General features: G+C 42.2%; 1 protein-coding gene across 1 annotated transcript in view; it reads right to left on the reverse strand.

The window, feature by feature from the left end:
* Positions 1-18,719, reverse strand: part of LOC134203281 (uncharacterized) — a 33,422-nt gene extending 14,703 nt beyond the window's left edge. The window contains exon 1 of the mRNA XM_062678155.1: positions 18,645-18,719. Within this exon, the coding sequence (XP_062534139.1) occupies positions 18,645-18,719 (75 nt within the window). The remainder of the gene's footprint in view (positions 1-18,644) is intronic.
* Positions 18,720-18,795: the final 76 nt, after the last annotated feature.

Consider the following 18,795-nt stretch of genomic DNA (forward strand, 5'->3'; position numbering starts at 1 on the left):
CACAAAAGCGACCGTGTGCCGCTCAAAGCGCACAAGCCCAAGTCCTGGTGTTAGGTGGGACGCTAAACAGCCCTGACACGACGGCCTTCCGACGAGACAGGAGGTTTGCGCAGGCCCAATAAGCCGCCTTTAAAACAACTATTACGAACGACATAGAAGATAATACGACTCGATACAATCGGCAAAGACCTAGGCGACGAATACAGGATCACGATTGGAAGCTTGGAACATGAAATTGCAAGTCGCTAGGTTTCGCAGGTTGCGACAGGATGATCTACGATGAATTACATCCCCGCAACTTCGACGTCGTGGCGCTGCAGGAGATTTGTTGGACAGGACAGAAAGTGTGGAAAAGCGGGCATCGAGCGGCTACCTTCTACCAAAGCTGTGGGACCACCAACGAGCTGGGAACCGGCTTCATAGTGCTGGGTAAGAAGCGCCAACGCGTGATTGGGTGGCAGCCAATCAACGCAAGGATGTGCAAGCTGAGGATAAAAGGCCGTTTCTTCAACTATAGCATCATCAACGTGCACTGCCCACACGAAGGGAGACCCGACGACGAGAAAGAAGCGTTCTACGCACAGCTGGAGCAGACATACGATGGATGCCCACTGCGGGACGTTAAAATCGTCATCGGTGACATGAACACACAGGTAGGAAGGGAGGAAATGTATAGACCGGTCATCGGACCGGATAGTCTGCACACCGTATCGAATGACAACGGCCAACGATGCATAAACTTCGCAGCCTCCCGCGGAATGGTAGTCCGAAGCACCTTCTTTCCCCGCAAAAATATCCACAAGCAGTGATTCGTACCAGTGGCGCCGGGAGTGGGTGGGACAAGTAGGACATGTCCTACGCATGAAAATACCTGGGTAGGACAGTCGAAGCATTGTCCTACCCATGATTATGGTAAGAATATACCATATGGATAACTAAAAGATCTAATACTATCGATGCGGTTTCAATGTCTTGGCAATAGCAATCTTGGAGGTTTCCGGGATAATAAAGAAAAAATCTTTTTCGAAAGACTTCTCATAGTTCGTGAGGATTCCCGGGAATTCTTTCTATTCCAAAAAGTGCTCAATAATATATTGAGATTTTCCAAGAAGTCTTGAAGTATTCAATCATTTCAGCTCTTTCATAAAAATGTTGAAAATTTTCGAAAAGTTCGTAATTATTTATGCTAGTCCAGAAATAGTTGTAGATGGTCAGAGAATTTCTGAAATGTCATGAGAATTGGCATACCGGCATGAGAAATAAGCAAAAGTCAAAAATCTAAATAAGGATATAGCTTAGCTTAATTTAGCTTAGACTGACTGTAATTGTTAATGGTTGCTACTCCGTGGCTGATCAGAACTGGTGTACCAAGATTCTAGTAAATAGAGGTTGGGATTTATCATCTATTCTCGAGGTAAACGTTTCAGCAGCACTCAAATGTAGATCATCAATGGGGCCGGCCAAGTCCTTAAAGTCAGGAGGGGAGAGGAATGTTAATGTGTAGTGGCTATTAGAGACTGAGAATTCCACTACATCCCCACAATACAAGGAAAGGATTTTGTTAATTCGGCATAAACAAAAGTATAGATCGAGGATTCGATGAGGAAAGTGATGTAGTCTAAGCCACATTTACAAACGAATTAAAGCTGTTTCGCGTGTAGGACTAGTCTAAAATAATATTTCATTCATGTTGAATAAAGTTTTAAATATTTAGTTCGAATTTCATTTTTTCTTCATGTCAGTAGGTTCAAATTTCAACGTGACAAAATATAATTTTGGTTTCGAAAATGTATGTTCAACGTGTTACAAGGCAATACATATATTCAAAGATGTTATCGATCATTTAGTAATCTGCCTTCGATCATTTAGTAGTTTGTCAATAACTCATTCAAGTGGACTAAATTTCAAAATCTGTTGTATGGTGTACTTCTAGTGCAAAGGTGTATATACAACTCTGCTCAACAGTTCGTTGTTTCAATTTCACTAATAACGGAGCTATAGCGCTACCCGACTAGTTAGTCATAACACAATTTTATCACAATTATATCAATATGTGTTACAAATAACAAAACCTGCAATAATTTTGTTATAAATTCTCTGACAAAGATGAAGGAAATAAAATTTCATGATCGTCATAACATGATTATAACACTATGTGTTATGTTTATTTCCCTAGAAAAAAAATTGCCTACATTTTTGGTAGATAGGAATTGGAAAAAAAGTAAGGTACCACCTATAGTATAACTTGAATCTACGTTCAAAGTTGAACCAGCTGGACAAGATAATTGCCTACATTATGGATAATCATAATCTTTGCAAGAACATAATTTGTTATAGTATAAGCTATTTTCACCGCTTTTTATGTAACACAACGAGTTATCATTTTGTTCAATTAATAACATATTTAGTAATATTTTTGTTAAAACTAGAAGAGATTTTGTTACAAATTTTGTTATTTTAACTACTAATGGTACATGTTTTATAACAACCGCTGTTATAAAAAATTGCTGTAACAGAATAACAAGGTCTGATATAAATCTGTTACTATCTACTGGTCGGGTAGTAGCAGTTACTTAGACTAAATGATTGCATATTTTATTATCATCTAGTATAAGTATAGCAACTAGCACCGTAACTCCTTCAATAGTGGAATTCGACTAATCGACCTGTTAAAGAGAGTTGTTGAAAAACCTTCGCAGTAAGAGTCCACCATACAATACATTTTGAAATTAGGCCTCTGAAATGAGTTATTGACAAACTACTAAATGATCGAAAGCAGATTACTAAATGATCGATAACATCCTTGCATATATTATGTGGTAATATGTTGTTTCCGCCAACTTTGTCATTTCTCTTATTTTTTTGTCCTACCCACGCCTCGGAACGTGGCCGCGCCTCTGATTCGTACAGTACATTTTTGCTGCTATTATCACGTCACATTGTTTGTATCAGACAGAATGTTGCACAATATTCTCTTGTGACAATTACAGTGTTGTAGACACATGCCATTCATGGCAATGAATGTATTAGACACATTCCGGCGTGACGTTACAACGTTTTGACGTACTTTTAAATGTTTTTTTGAAGAAAACTTGCATAAAACATCAGTAAACATATGCATATTATTACATATTCAGAATCCTTATAAAATTTCTGATCGAACAGATATATCAACATTGAATTTGTGTAGAAAAATGGCTTTCTGGGATGAAATTTGCTGCGTGACGTTACAACGCACGTGAATTCGTGACTTTGTACCTCGACTTAAATATGGTTAATTATCTGCTCTGATCGTTATTTTACTCCAAAAATAATGAACACCCTTCAAATATATGAGGATAATCAATGACCCTACGGGGTAATATGCTTAAAATACGAACTAAGTTCGTTTTATTCGACATCAACATTTCGTGACGTTACAACGCGAGCTACTCTAAAAACCGGTTTTTCAATGCGTTGTAACGTCACGAAAAAAGTATTCCACTATAAAATCAATTTTAACATAAGTTTTTGATCCGTATAGTTTGTTATTGCACCAAAATAGGAAGATATAATATTCGATAATTTATTAGACGAAACCCTGGTTTTTAATCAATGGCACGGAGCGTCAAATCCAATGCCCAAATATGCAATCTGGAACACATATTTTGGTTTCTTTGCAAGATCCCACCAAGTAGAAACAAAAACCTGATCGTTCGAGCATAATACCCAGTATTTGGTCTTATCACAGATAACAGATATTGAAGCTAGAACAAATTTTATTGAAAATCCTGTGTAAACTTTTGAATTGATATACGTTGGCCCACTACTGCCATCTACTCAACTGATTGCGGCAGTACATAAGGATGTAGCTGATTAACAACCGTCGAACGCAGCCAATGCATTTGACAGCCGCATTCGGGCTGCGTTTTCAATAACAATGATCCTTGCGCCATCTCCAATCGATTGCCAAACGCAGTCCCAATTTAAAATACATTTGAATTAACGGTTGCGGATGTTTACACACGTATCGGATGCCAGCCTCAATATCTGTTATCTGTGGTCTTATGTAAACATTGCGGCATAACTGAAATTGAATATTTTATGAAAAAATACATTTGAAATCAAATGATAAATTATATCGTGATAGTAGAAGGAAGTGTGTGCCATTAGACATCATATTCTAAACGCATGCTTTGATGCTTCGGTTTTCAAACGCCAAACTGAAGATAACTGCAATAGCAAGACAAGATCTGATTGACAGATTGTATTGACAGATTGTTTATTCCACGCAAAATACAAGATACTTCAAGAAATCTAACATGAATGTTTTTCCGTGACGTTACAACACAAACTTCACCTAGGTGAAACTCAGGCTATTTACCACCGATTTTCTTTCTATTACCACCAAAACAAAGCTTTTTTTGAGTACAAAGAGCATACGAAATTTTGAATTCAAGGCTTATATGTACTTCTCAGAAAATTTAAAACAGTCAATTTTTCGTCTGTCATAAGACGAGTTTATACAATCCCATTGAATTCCACCACTTAATTGTATCTTGACAGATACGTATTTCGACCTCAACAGTAAGGCCGTCTTCAGTGTCTCGTACTTTACTCGACTTACGAGACACTGAAGACGGCCTTACTGTTGAGGTCGAAATACGTATCTGTCAAGATACAATTAAGTGGTGGAATTCAATGGGATTGTATAAACTCGTCTTATGACAGGTGAAAACATTCCACTAAAAAGCTCAAAATAATTTTCTTATCAATTTTTCGTGACGTTACAACGCTTTTTAGTGACTGATTTTACCTTGCCGAAAATCAGTTTTTCTTAAATTTCAAATCAAATTTCAGATAGGGCACAGATTCTATACCTTTTCTTCTTTCAATAGGTGACAACAGAGTGCAAATTGATGCATCAGAACCCAATTTACAGTCAATTTGGGCTAATATGTCTAAACAGCCGTCTCTCTTCATTATTATCTAATAAACAAATTGTTAGTCAAAAACTTATTTTTCGTCAAACCACAGATAACAGATATTGAGGCTAGCATCCGATACGTGTGTAAACATCCGCAACCGTTAATTCAAATGTATTTTAAATTGGGACTGCGTTTGGCAATCGATTGGAGATGGCGCAAGGATCATTGTTATTGAAAACGCAGCCCGAATGCGGCTGTCAAATGCATTGGCTGCGTTCGACGGTTGTTAATCAGCTACATCCTTATGTACTGCCGCAATCAGTTGAGTAGATGGCAGTAGTGGGCCAACGTATATCAATTCAAAAGTTTACACAGGATTTTCAATAAAATTTGTTCTAGCTTCAATATCTGTTATCTGTGGTCAAACTAATAACTTACCAAATATTTTATTTGATGATTTAGGTATTGTAAAATATGGGAAACACATGGATAATGTCAAAAATTGAGTTTGAAAAGTTGGTGCTCTGGTGGACCTGTCCGAAGAATGTGTCATTACCAGCGAGTCGTTCGTATCATGTGATAATATTCGTGCCGCCCGTGAATGTATCGCTATCTTTTATGATGGTAGTGCAAAATGAATGTTCTGAGCAGTCATAAAAGCTATGATGCTTATATTGGACGGCAAATGCTGGGTAAAGCGTACCATTGGTACTTCGCGTACCTGAAGGAATAAAATAGACCCCATCTCGCGGTCCTTAGCCTCTTACCCAGCAACTCCTATCCCTACCTCCCCGCGGTGCTGGCCGGGATACGAGCAACCTTAGGGAAGATCGGGTAACCAACCCCGGTGGGAACTATGGTCGTATGCTGACAGGGAAGGGGGGGTTTGCTCCTCTCCGGAGGTGCAAATCTCATTGAGCGTCTGTTCTCCATGTCAGGATCGGCTCACAACAGCGTCTGTTCTCCATGTTAGGGGCGGCTGATCATCGTCCGAGTGCCAGCGAGGGACTCTAAAATGAAACTGTGCACCATGGTCCACCGGAAATAAGGAGGAATGGTCCTCCGGAAATTTAGGGGTTTGGTGTCAGGCCCTGCAAGCCAGCCTTTAAAAATCATAAGCAACGAACAATCAACAAGAGAGTACGGACCGGAACCATCGGCGAAGACCACTGCGACGAAAAGGGACTAGCGATTGGAAACTCGGTTCGTGGAACTGCAAATCTCTCAACTTCATCGGGAGCACACGCATACTCGCCGATGTGCTCAAGGACCGTGGATTCGGCATCGTAGCGCTGCAGGAGGTTTGTTGGAAGGGATCAATGGTGCGAACGTTTAGAGGTAATCATACCATCTACCAGAGCTGCGGCAGCACACACGAGCTGGGAACAGCTTTCATAGTGATGGGCGACATGCAAAGGCGCGTGATCGGGTGGTGGCCGATCAACGAGAGAATGTGCAGGTTGAGGATCAAAGGCCGGTTCTTCAACTTCAGCATAATCAACGTCCATAGCCCACACTCCGGAAGCACTGATGATGATAAGGACGCATTCTACGCGCAGCTGGAACGTGAGTATGACAGCTGCCCAAGCCACGACGTCAAAATCATCATAGGAGATTTGAACGCTCAGGTTGGCCAGGAGGAGGAGTTTAGACCGACTATTGGAAAGTTCAGCGCCCACCGGCTGACGAACGAAAACGGCCTAAGACTAATTGATTTCGCCGCCTCCAAGAATATGGCCATTCGCAGCACCTACTTTCAACACAGCCTCCCGTATCGGTACACCTGGAGATCGCCACTGCAGACAGAATCACAAATCGACCACGTTCTGATTGATGGACGGCACTTCTCCGACATTATCGACGTCAGGACATATCGTGGCGCTAACATCGACTCTGACCACTATCTGGTGATGGTTAAACTGCGCCCAAAACTATCCGTCATCAACAATGTTCGGTACCAACGACCGCCGCGGTACGACCTAGAGCGACTGAAGCAACCTGATGTCGCCACTGCATACGCGCAGCATCTCGAGGCAGCGTTGCCGGAAGAGGGTGAGCTCGATGGGGCCCCTCTTGAGGACTGCTGGAATACAGTCAAAGCAGCCATTAACGACGCAGCGGAGAACAACGTCGGGTATATGGGTCGAAGTCGACGGAACGATTGGTTCGACGAAGAGTGCAGACAGATTCTGGAGGAGAAGGACGCAGCGCGGGCGGTCGCGCTGCAGCAAGGTACCCGGCAGAACGTGGAACGTTATAGACGGAAGCGGAGACAACAGACCCGCCTTTTTCAGGAGAAGAAACGCCGCCTGGAAGAAGCGGAGTGCGAGGAGATGGAACAGCTGTGCCGTTCTCAAGATACACGCAAGTTCTATCAGAAGCTCAACGCATCCCGCAAAGGCTTCGTGCCGCGAGCCGAAATGTGCCGGGATAAGGATGGGAGCATCTTGACGGACGAACGTGTGGTGATCGAAAGGTGGAAGCAGCACTACGAGGAACATCTGAATGGCGCTGAGAGTACAGGCAATGAAAGTCAAGGCAGCGGAGGAGATGACTACGTCAGTTCAGCGGACGATGGAAGCCAACCAGCCCCCACCTTGAGGGAAGTTAAGGATGCCATTCAACAGCTAAAGACCAATAAAGCAGCTGGTAAGGATGGTATCGGAGCTGAGCTCATCAAGATGGGCCCGGAAAAGCTGGCCACTTGCCTGCACAAACTGATAGTCAGAATCTGGGAAAACGAACAGCTACCGGAGGAGTGGAAGGAAGGGGTTATATGCCCCATCTACAAGAAAGGCGACAAATTGGAGTGTGAGAACTTTCGAGCGATCACCATCCTTAATGCCGCCTACAAAGTGATATCCCAGATCATCTTCCGTCGTCTGTCACCATTAGTGAACGAGTTCGTGGGAAGTTATCAAGCCGGCTTCGTTGACGGCCGCTCGACAACGGACCAGATCTTTACTGTACGGCAAATCCTTCAAAAATGCCGTGAATACCAGGTCCCAACGCACCATCTGTTCGTTGATTTCAAGGCGGCATACGACAGTATAGACCGCGTAGACGAGAACAGCTTCCCTGGAAAGCTTACCAGACTGATCAAAGCAACGGTGGATGGTGTGCAAAACTGTGTGAAGATCTCGGGCGAACACTCCAGTTCGTTCGAATCGCGCCGGGGACTAAGACAAGGTGATGGACTTTCGTGCCTGTTGTTCAACATTGCGCTAGAAGGTGTCATGCGGAGAGCCGGGTGTAACAGCCGGGGTACGATTTTCAACAGATCCAGTCAATTTATTTGCTTCGCGGATGACATGGACATTGTCGGCCGAACATTTGCAAAGGTGGCAGAACTGTACACCCGCCTGAAACGTGAAGCAACAAAAGTTGGACTGGTGGTGAATGCGTCAAAGACAAAGTACATGTTTGTGGGCGGAACCGAGCGCGACAGGGCCCGCCTGGGAAGCAGTGTTACGATAGACGGGGATACCTTCGAGGTGGTCGAGGAATTCGTCTACCTCGGATCCATGCTAACGGCTGACAACAACGTTAGTCGTGAAATACGAAGGCGCATCATCTGTGGAAGTCGGGCCTACTACGGGCTCCAGAAGAAACTGCGGTCGAAAAGATTCGCCACCGCACCAAATGTGTCATGTACAAGACGTTAATAAGACCGGTAGTCCTCTACGGACATGAAACATGGACAATGCTCGAGGAGGACTTGCAAGCACTCGGAGTATTCGAGAGACGGGTGCTTAGGACCATCTTTGGCGGTGTACAAGAAGACGGTGTGTGGCGGCGAAGAATGAACCATGAGCTCGCCCAGCTCTACGGCGAACCCAGTATCCAGAAGGTAGCTAAAGCCGGAAGGGTACGATGGGCAGGGCATGTTGCAAGAATGCCGGACAGCAACCCTGCAAAGATGGTGTTCGCTTCCGATCCGGCAGGTACGAGACGACGTGGAGCGCAGCGAGCGAGATGGGCAGACCAGGTGCAGAACGACTTGGCGAGCGTGGGGCGTATTCGAGGATGGAGAGATGCGGCCTCGAACCGTGTATTGTGGCGTCAAATTGTTGATTCAGTGTTATCTGTATAGATGTAGACTAAATAAATGAAATGAATGAATGATGCTTATAGAAAAAGTAAATTAATAAACAATTTGTTTCGTTTGGCTGCTTTGGGGCCGTACACTTATTACGTAAAGGCTCATGGCGGGTAGGGTAAAACATTATTTATAATGAAACAATTTTACATGGGGGAAGGGGTTTAAACCCCAGAGAATTCACTTACGTACTGGGTGTATCGTCATTTTATATCCAGAGTAAGACTTCTCAAAACAATAAATCGTCAAAAGATGAGACACTTCTTATATATTTAAGAGTTATTGCTGCTCTAAAAAAAGAACGTTTTTATAGGCTTAAAAAATCATTTAAATAATTTAATATTTCAACTATTCGAGGCAGATTTATTTTTAATCTGTTTTTGATTAGAGAAACGGTTTGACACTTCATCCTAAAGCTCATATTTCCATCCCATCAAAAACAAAGCAATGAAAAGGAATTTGGTGCGTTTCTTATTTTTTTGTTTTTTTTTCACCACGAGATAGGTGCTTTATTTTTTTTGGTTTGCGAAGAGATGCATATATGTTCAATGGGATGGATAACGGAACAGTTCCCCTATCTAATCTAAATGAAAAAAATATTTCTAGATATATTTCAAAAAGCACTCAAAACCAATTTAATAACAAAAAAAACCCTGATTAATCCACCTAGCGGTGATGATGCCTTTCTCCAAACAATCGATGCATTCAACTATTATTGCCTACATTGAGGCGTTTACCGACGCTTGCTTTACACATAGATAAAATTTAATGATTGAAACGTTTGATGATCAAAGTTACCCCCAAATTGAATAGTAAAAAAACTCCACAAAAACAGATTTTTAAATTTGTTACCAGTTTAAAAATATCAAAATTATTTAATAACCAAGATCAAAAGCCTAATACGTTCTACATGTAGTAGTACTCATTTTAAAAATATGAGATACGCCACTTACGGAGGAAATATGTACAAAACAATTAAAAAAATGATCAATGTTCCCCCGGATTACGGCACTATAGATCATGATAACGGAATTATTGATGAAAGCATTATTCGTAACCTGATAGCAGTTCAGGACAGCGATCCGTTTATTGATAATATGATAATCACATATGCTGAAGTCGTAGTCAACGCTAGATGTTAGCTCAGATTTTCATTGTGAGAACGAACGTCATCAGCACAAACAGCATATTTCTTAAAAAATATCAGCATGATATTTCTTGGAATTTTTTTCAAATAGTCCTAATTGTTTTTGAAGAAGATGCACGCCGAAAAAAGCTAATAAATCAATATCGATAATCCGTGAACGTGAATAAACGTAAGAAACGGCTCAACGTTATTGATTTCTAGTGGTTTTTACTTGCGTGGAAGAAAAAAAACATTTTGGATAAACTAACGTATAAAACCTCGTAAACCGTTCATCTTTCTTAAATCTTTCACTTTCTGTGTACATATATGCAAATCGAGTTTTCATAATATTGTAATTATTGTTCATTTCGGGTGGCCAATACCCGGAAAATAGGAAATTAACTTTGATTAAACTTATAAATCCCACAATCCGCGTAAAGAATGCACAAAAAGCGAGCTCAGCGTATAATTAACTGTATTATTTTCAAATATTTAGTTCCATTGGTGATGCATTCATCTCCTTCAAAATTATATTCCATTCGTTTAATTTGTGACACATATTATGTCGCATAGAAAAATGTCACGGTAGCTCATGACATTTTTTTCTGTCATGCTACAATAATTTGTGTTACATGACCGTCACACATGCAACACGTGACCATCAACAGATTTACAGTTTAAGACAGTACATTTTAATCCACTGTGACCACAAGGCCACATGGAGATCACCTAACCAAGAAACGGAAAACCAAATCGACCACGTTCTAATCGACGGTAAATTCTTCTCCGACATCACGAACGTCCGCACTTACCGCAGTGCGAATATTGAATCCGACCACTACCTCGTTGCAGTATGCCTGCGCTCAAAACTTTCGACGGTGTACAACACGCGTCGAAGTCGGACGCCGCGGCTTAACATTGGGCGGCTACAAGACGCTAGACTAGCACAAGAATACGCGCAGCAGCTGGAAGTGGCACTCCCAACGGAAGAGCAGCTAGGCGCAGCGTCTCTTGAAGATGGCTGGAGAGATATTCGATCCGCCATTGGTAGCACCGCAACCGCTGCACTTGGCACGGTGCCCCCGGATCAGAGAAACGACTGGTATGACGGCGAATGTGAGCAGTTAGTGGAAGAGAAGAATGCAGTATGGGCGAGATTGCTGCAACACCACACGAGGGCGAACGAGGCACGATATAAACAGGCGCGGAACAGACAAAACTCGATTTTCCGGAGGAAAAAGCGCCAGCAGGAAGATCGAGACCGTGAAGAGACGGAGCAACTGTACCGCGCTAATAACACACGAAAGTTCTATGAGAAGATAAACCGTTCACGTAAGGGCCACGTGCCACAGCCTGATATGTGTAAGGACATAAACGGGAACCTTCTTACGAACGAGCGTGAGGTGATCCAAAGGTGGCGGCAGCAATACGAAGAACACCTGAATGACGATGTGGCAGACGAAGATGGCGGTATGGTGATGGACCTGGGAGAACACGTGCAGGACATAATTCTACCGACTCCGGATCTCCAGGAAATCCAGGAGGAGATTGGCCGGCTGAAGAACTACAAAGCCCCTGGGGTTGACCAACTACCAGGAGAGCTATTTAAACACGGTGGTGAGGCACTTGCTAGAGCGCTGCACTGGGTCATTACCAAGATTTGGGAGGAGGAAGTTTTGCCGCAGGAGTGGATGGAAGGTGTCGTGTGTCCCATCTACAAAAAGGGCGATAAGCTGGATTGTAGCAACTACCGCGCAATCACATTGCTGAACGCCGCCTACAAGGTACTCTCCCAAATTTTATGCCGTCGCCTAGCACCAACTGCAAGGGAGTTCATGGGGCATTACCAGGCGGGTTTTATGGGCGAACGCTCCACCACGGATTAGGTGTTCGCCATTCGCCAAGTACTGCAGAAATGCCGCGAATACAACGTGCCCACAAATCATCTATTCATCGACTTCAAAGCCGCATATGATACAATCGATCGGGACCAGCTATGGCAGCTAATGTACGAACACGGATTTCCGGATAAACTAACACGGTTGATCAAAGCGACGATGGATCGGGTGATGTGCGTAGTTCGAGTTTCAGGGGCATTCTCGAGTCCCTTCGAAACCCGCAGAGGGTTACGGCAAGGTGATGGTCTTTCGTGTTTGCTATTCAACATCGGTTTGGAAGGGGTAATACGGATAGCAGGGATTAACACGAGTGGTACAATTTTCAATAAGTCCGTCCAGCTATTTGGCTTCGCCGACGACATAGATATTATGGCACGTAACTTTGAGAAGATGGAGGAAACCTACATCAGACTGAAGAGGGAAGCTAAGCGGATCGGACTAGTCATCAACACGTCGAAGACGAAGTACATGATAAGAAGAGGTTCAAGAGAAGACAATGTGAGCCACCCACTGCGAGTTTGCATCGGTGGTGACGAAATCGAGGTGGTTGAAGAATTCGTGTACTTGGGCTCACTGGTGACCGCCTATAACGATACCAGCAGAGAAATTCGGAGACGCATAGTGGCTGGAAATCGTACGTACTTTGGACTCCGCAAGACGCTCCGATCGAATAGAGTTCGCCGCCGTACCAAACTGACTATCTACAAAACGCTTATTAGACCGGTAGTTCTCTACGGACACGAGACCTGGACGATGCTCGTGGAGGACCAACGCGCACTGGGAGTTTTCGAAAGGAAAGTGCTTCGTACCATCTATGGTGGGGTGCAGATGGCGGACGGTACGTGGAGGAGGCAAATGAACCACGAGTTGCATCAGCTGTTGGGAGAACCATCCATCGTTCACACCGCGAAAATCGGAAGACTGCGGTGGGCCGGGCACGTAGCCAGAATGTCGGACAGTAATTCGGTGAAAATGGTTCTCGACAACGATCCAACGGGAACAAGAAGGCGAGGTGCACAGCGGGCAAGGTGGATCGATCAGGTGGAGGACGACTTGCGGACCCTCCGCAGACTGCGTGGTTGGCGAAGTGCAGCCATGGACCGAGTTGAATGGAGAAGTCTTTTATGTGCAGCACAGGCCACTCCGGCCTTAGTCTGATGATAAATAAAAATCTACTAATATTCCTTCCTTCTTCCTAACTGACTACAAGGACGTGGCCGGCGCCGTTATTGATCATTTGAATTTTAGAGTCACTGAAACTTCCACACTGAGAATGCTTGAACAATCCCAGTCAATCATTCAGTTGATTCTTTGTGCAATTTCACTGATTCTGGTCAATCACGGAGTGGCAACCATAGATATGTGTAGTCAGTCAAAGCTAAAAAAAAAAAAAATTGTGGGGTTATTGGCACTGTTTTCGGTATTGACGGTATTTGACGATATTCTGTGCAATTTATGACTTGAGAAATCTTCTTAAATCATTATGATTTCTTTTATCACTGAGCATTGATGCTTACAATAAAATCTGACTAAATTGCAGATTAGAGTGATTCAAATTTTGACTTTTCCGCCCCCTGATGCTTAAACGGTTGTATTTGCCTTTTTAATAATTCGTCTAAATTTTTAGCTAATTTAAATGTAATTTGAGTGAGCACGCGCGGTTTGAAGATTGTATGAAAATTACTATGAAAACAGTAACTTTCATGGAAAACCGTTCCCCAACGCTTCCCTTTAAGCTCCTAAAACATATGACTACATCGGCAACACATGAAATTTTACAAGAAAACAGGCCGTTTTTGTTGCAAAACGATTTGATGCTCGCAAGAAAAGTTATTAAGGAAATACTGAATAGTGGGAAATTTGATTTAACACGTAAAAGAATAACATCAATATCAATAATGAGCATTTTTGTTTTCTTCATAACTTTGCTTTCAAACGAGAAATCGCTTCGCAACAACAACTGCGTTTCAGCTTGAGAAGTATTCTGTGTAGTCAATGTGTTGATTATATTTAAATAGTTCATGGGCCACCTCACCGAGCGGTCTTGCACAGAAGGGTCAGTTTTCATAGTAATTTTCATACAAACTTTAAATGCCGTGTGCACAGTCAAATTACATCCAAATTTGATAAAAAATTAGGAGGACTATTAAAATGACAAATGCAATCGTTTAAGCATCGGGGGCAAAAAAGTCAAAATTTGAATCACTCTATTGTAGATTCATTCTTTTATGGCGAGATGAAATAATTTGTTGCAGTGAGATATAAGTTTGCCGAAAGAGAAACGGTCTCTTTCTAGTATCATCGAAATAGCATTAAACTCTTTTATCAAGAGATCGTGACCAAGCATATTATAGATCCAATTCAATTGTAGCAATATAAATGTGGCAAACGTGTTGCCAAAGTAGACAATCTCCAAAATAGCACCGGGATTTTCTTTATGTATGATGTCGCCGATCTCGTGACGGCGCATTTTTCAGTATGTGCGAAAGTATGAGGGAAGAAATATTCCCTCAACACTGTGACCCTGAAAACTTACCGCCGTATCCTGACGGATGTTGTTTGCTAGGTTAAATGTTTATAAAACTAGTAATAAGTTTTTACTTCTGTTAAGACTATTTTCCAGATAGAGCATCTCAAATACAAATACAACTTTAATTATTATACATTCGCTGTTTCCAGTGTCTTACATCCTTTATCTGACGAAAGACGGCCACATTCACAGCAAGTCAAGCACATAAATATGTTTCCAGTAGTATGTACTTTGACGACTGCTCTTAAATAACCATCATCCATAAACATCCATGATTAACGACCGCTTCCTCCCAAAATCCAGTCCCGGCAACAGACGAGGAACAAGACCAGTTTAGCGACTTCCCCCATTTGCTTGTTCAAACAAAGCACCGAATTTGCATGACTCGTTATAACCCGTCACGCAACGCACATCCAAATCAAATAAAAATGGCTGATTCCATCCAATTTTCGTCGCAGCCACCTCTCCTGCCCGTCCTTATCCCGTTCAGCCAATAGGCACTCCATAAATCTCGCCCTGATATTTCCCATCGAATCCAATGAAACTCACCCCATAGAACAGTAACCCGCCACCAACGGCAAGCATGGCTGCGAACAAGATCCATAATAATCCCTAATCACCTCCTGTGCTCTTTGGCTGTCTCAGCTCGGCATCGAGAGGAGGGCACCTTCAGACACACGGTGCTGCTGCGGTGGTGACACTGTATCCGAATAGATTTGTACGGACGCGGCGCGAGTGAGCGTCTGTGACTTCACCAACAGAAGCCAACTGCCGAAAAATCAACGGAACATCGGAACGAATCGGCACCGTGCCGGCCGCCACACCAGAGCGAACCTTCTCTAATGCCACACACTCCGTTCTGGTTCCCGGGTGCAAAACGAAATAAAAAAGACAAACATCATTTATGAAATATTGATGACACACTAACGTGGCGTATAGGACACGGTTTTTCTTTTCGGTCGGTCGGTCGATCGGCCGACGCGCCAATAATGACGACGACGGCGGCGGCGGCGGGGAACTGGGACTGGGACACATCATCCGCTGTACAAAGCCTATCCCAATAATGCTATTTATTATCCTGTTTGGTAGCTGCTTCTCCCCTCCGCCGCCCTGTCTGATTTAATCAGCGCTGCCCATAGAAAAGTTTTCCAGCTGCACTACGCTGGAAATTTGCACGCTTCACGGTGAATTTAATCAAACAAATCGAGGACTCTTTCGTGCGTCGACGACGACGACTGTCGAAAATTTAGCCTAGGTTGGGAATTTAATTTGACGATGGGAATTGTTGCTGGAATCAGTGAATTGTTTCGTGAGATGGATTGATGGGAATGAATACAATTTTAGTGAAACAATGGTATGGTCTGTATATGAACGAATACAAACAATGCGTGGTGATCTACACGAGCGTGGTGCAGGATGACCTACAATTCATAGTTGATTACTCGTGATCGGCCGAAACAATAAAAAATACGCAGCTAAACAACAAACGGATTTTAAAAATGGCTATTTGTGCTTAGTGACGGTGAACTATGAGTCTCTTAATACAATTTATTGATAACAATGTAACAAACAAACAATGATGAAAATCTTCAGAACCAGCATATCGCATATTTAGGAAATCCAGCAAGGATGGGACTGATATGCGATCATAGGCAGCAAAAGAATTAAAAGTTATAATCTCTATATAGAAACATGAGTATGCAAGATTTTCTGACTAATTGATTCGTTTATATTGTGTTTATATAGGGGGAGATCCCCAAGTGCCGGACACATAAGCCATTTAACGAAAAACACTCTAAGCATCCGGATTATGTTTACTTGTATACCATATACACAAAATATGATCTTTAATGATCCATACGAACTTTATTTGATCATTTGAACAGTTGAACACGTTTTTAGACGATGGGTTCTGATGATGAATTTTGGCAAAATTTTTCACGGTTCAGAAAAGTGTCCCCTAGTACTGGACACTATTGCATCATGTGCAAAAATAACCAAATTACTATTATATGGGTAATGACATAATTTAAAATAGTATTTTTTTCACTTGCTTCAAGATGTAGATATTAACACGTGTAAGTAGAGCTTATTTGACTCTGCAACTCAATTTGTTACATCCTACTCCAAATTTCGTCCATTTTCACTGATATCTTCAAATTTGGTTCTGCTTATTTCTTGGTCTCTGATACTTCAGCAAGAAAAAATAATTGAATTGAAGTAAGTTTAACAAAACAGGTGCAAAGAATGGCTATTTGATCACATGAAAAAACTTACTGTCCGGACCCGGGGAACAGCTACCGGATACAGAAATTGATTTTACACCATAGATACATTATATATCTAACAAATTATGATCGCTATTTGAAATATGACTAATATTGACCGTCTCGACATAATCAGAATGCATTCGTTTAATTTTAATATTGTCGATTTAAACCTTCTAATATAAGACGAAACATGCATTTTTTTTACATTTTTGTTCAATTTTAAATGTTATACAAAGTTCACGACATAAGGTGCTGATATTCCATGCCGGTAAAGGACTTTTCAATAGCTTGCTTTTGTACTACATAAGATGATGGAGGGATCTCTGGAAGTGCCATTTTTAGAAGTGTCCGGTATTGGTAGGTGTCCAGCGCTAGGGGATCTTCCCCTATACAAGTTAACAAATTGACGGAAAAAGTTAAAAAATTATCAAAATACAATATTAGGTCGAGTTGCGTTCGCACAAAAAAATAATCTTTTGAGTGCGGCGCTGAAATGAACTCAACAATTGACAATTAGAATGCTAAATAATAAACAGCTCCGAGAAAGGTCGGGTACGTTCAACTAGTCTTTGATGTAATCAAAGTTTGAAAATTTGGAAGCTTTTGATTTGACCTTATGTTCATTTTCTTTACTGGCAATCGACCCTGCTAACGCTGTAATTCTGAACAACATGAAAACAACATTCGAACAAGCAATGCCTTGAGGCATCGAAATCCGTACACCTAAGCACCTCGGGATAGTAATGGCTTAACTAGAAAATACGAATCGAAAGCAAATAAAACGTTTGTTGTTAATACGGGTGCACGAGGGCTTTTATTTTTTAAAAGTATTTCATTTGTTCGAATAAAAAATACGAATACGAAAAATACAATGGAATAATTAATAAAATTAACACCTCCTGAATCGAAACTCGTCCACCGTGGACGGATTTCGGTTCATATCATCAAAAGCCGTACAGCTATTTAGGGACTAAATATCTGAATAAATGCAGACCGATTGATCATACCACCACTATGAATAGATTAATACGCACCTTGAAGTGACTCCTTTGATTTATATTCCGCGAATATGACTTTATTCGTTGCAATTTACTTATTAAAACATAGTCTCTTTTGGTACCGCCATGGTCAATATGCGAAAAAATGGCACCTAAAAATTTGCTTTTGCAGGGTTTGTTTGTTTGGTTTTGTTTCGATTTGTTTTGGATTTTTGTTGTTTAAATTTCAAAGCCAACTTTTTATTTCAGTGGCCATACATCTCACTGTCAAGTTCAAGTTCACACGGCCCCACGGTAATATTGCCTGATTTTCTCAAAATTGTACGCTGCGAACCCTTCATGCAAGATACCGCCGCGCTTTCTGCACACCGTTTACTTGATCCTTATGGGTGAATAGCATTGCGGTGTATCGTTTGGCGCGGCCGTACCTTTCGACAGTCATTCGCCGCGTGAAGTTTTGTGCAAGTACCCATTTGGGAACACTAGAAACGCCGCGCAGTGTATCATATCCAGAAAATCTGACAATACTTTTTCGAATTGCTGAAGAATTCATTTCATTTATTTAGTTTACATCTGAATAGATAACACTTAATCAACAATTTGACGCAACAATACACGGTTCGAGGCCGCATCTCTCCATCCTCGAATGCGCCCCACGCTCACCAAGTCGTTTTGCACCTGGTCTGCCCATCTCGCTTGCTGCGCTCCACGCCGTCTCGTCCCTGCCGGATCGGAAGCGAACACCATCTTTCCAGGCTTGCTGTCCGGTATTCTTGCAACATGTCTTGTCCATCGTACCCTTTCGGCTTTAGCTACCTTCTGGATACTGAGTTCACCGTAGGGCACCCGTAACTCGAAAACTCCGAGTTCTTGCAAGTCCTCCTCGAGCATTGTGCATGCTTCATGTCCGTAGAGGACAACCTGTCTTATTAGCGTCTTGTACATGACACATTTGGTGCGGTGGGGA

Source organism: Armigeres subalbatus, unplaced genomic scaffold (genome assembly GCF_024139115.2).
Source record: "Armigeres subalbatus isolate Guangzhou_Male unplaced genomic scaffold, GZ_Asu_2 Contig1738, whole genome shotgun sequence".
NCBI classification, from domain to species: domain Eukaryota; kingdom Metazoa; phylum Arthropoda; class Insecta; order Diptera; family Culicidae; genus Armigeres; species Armigeres subalbatus.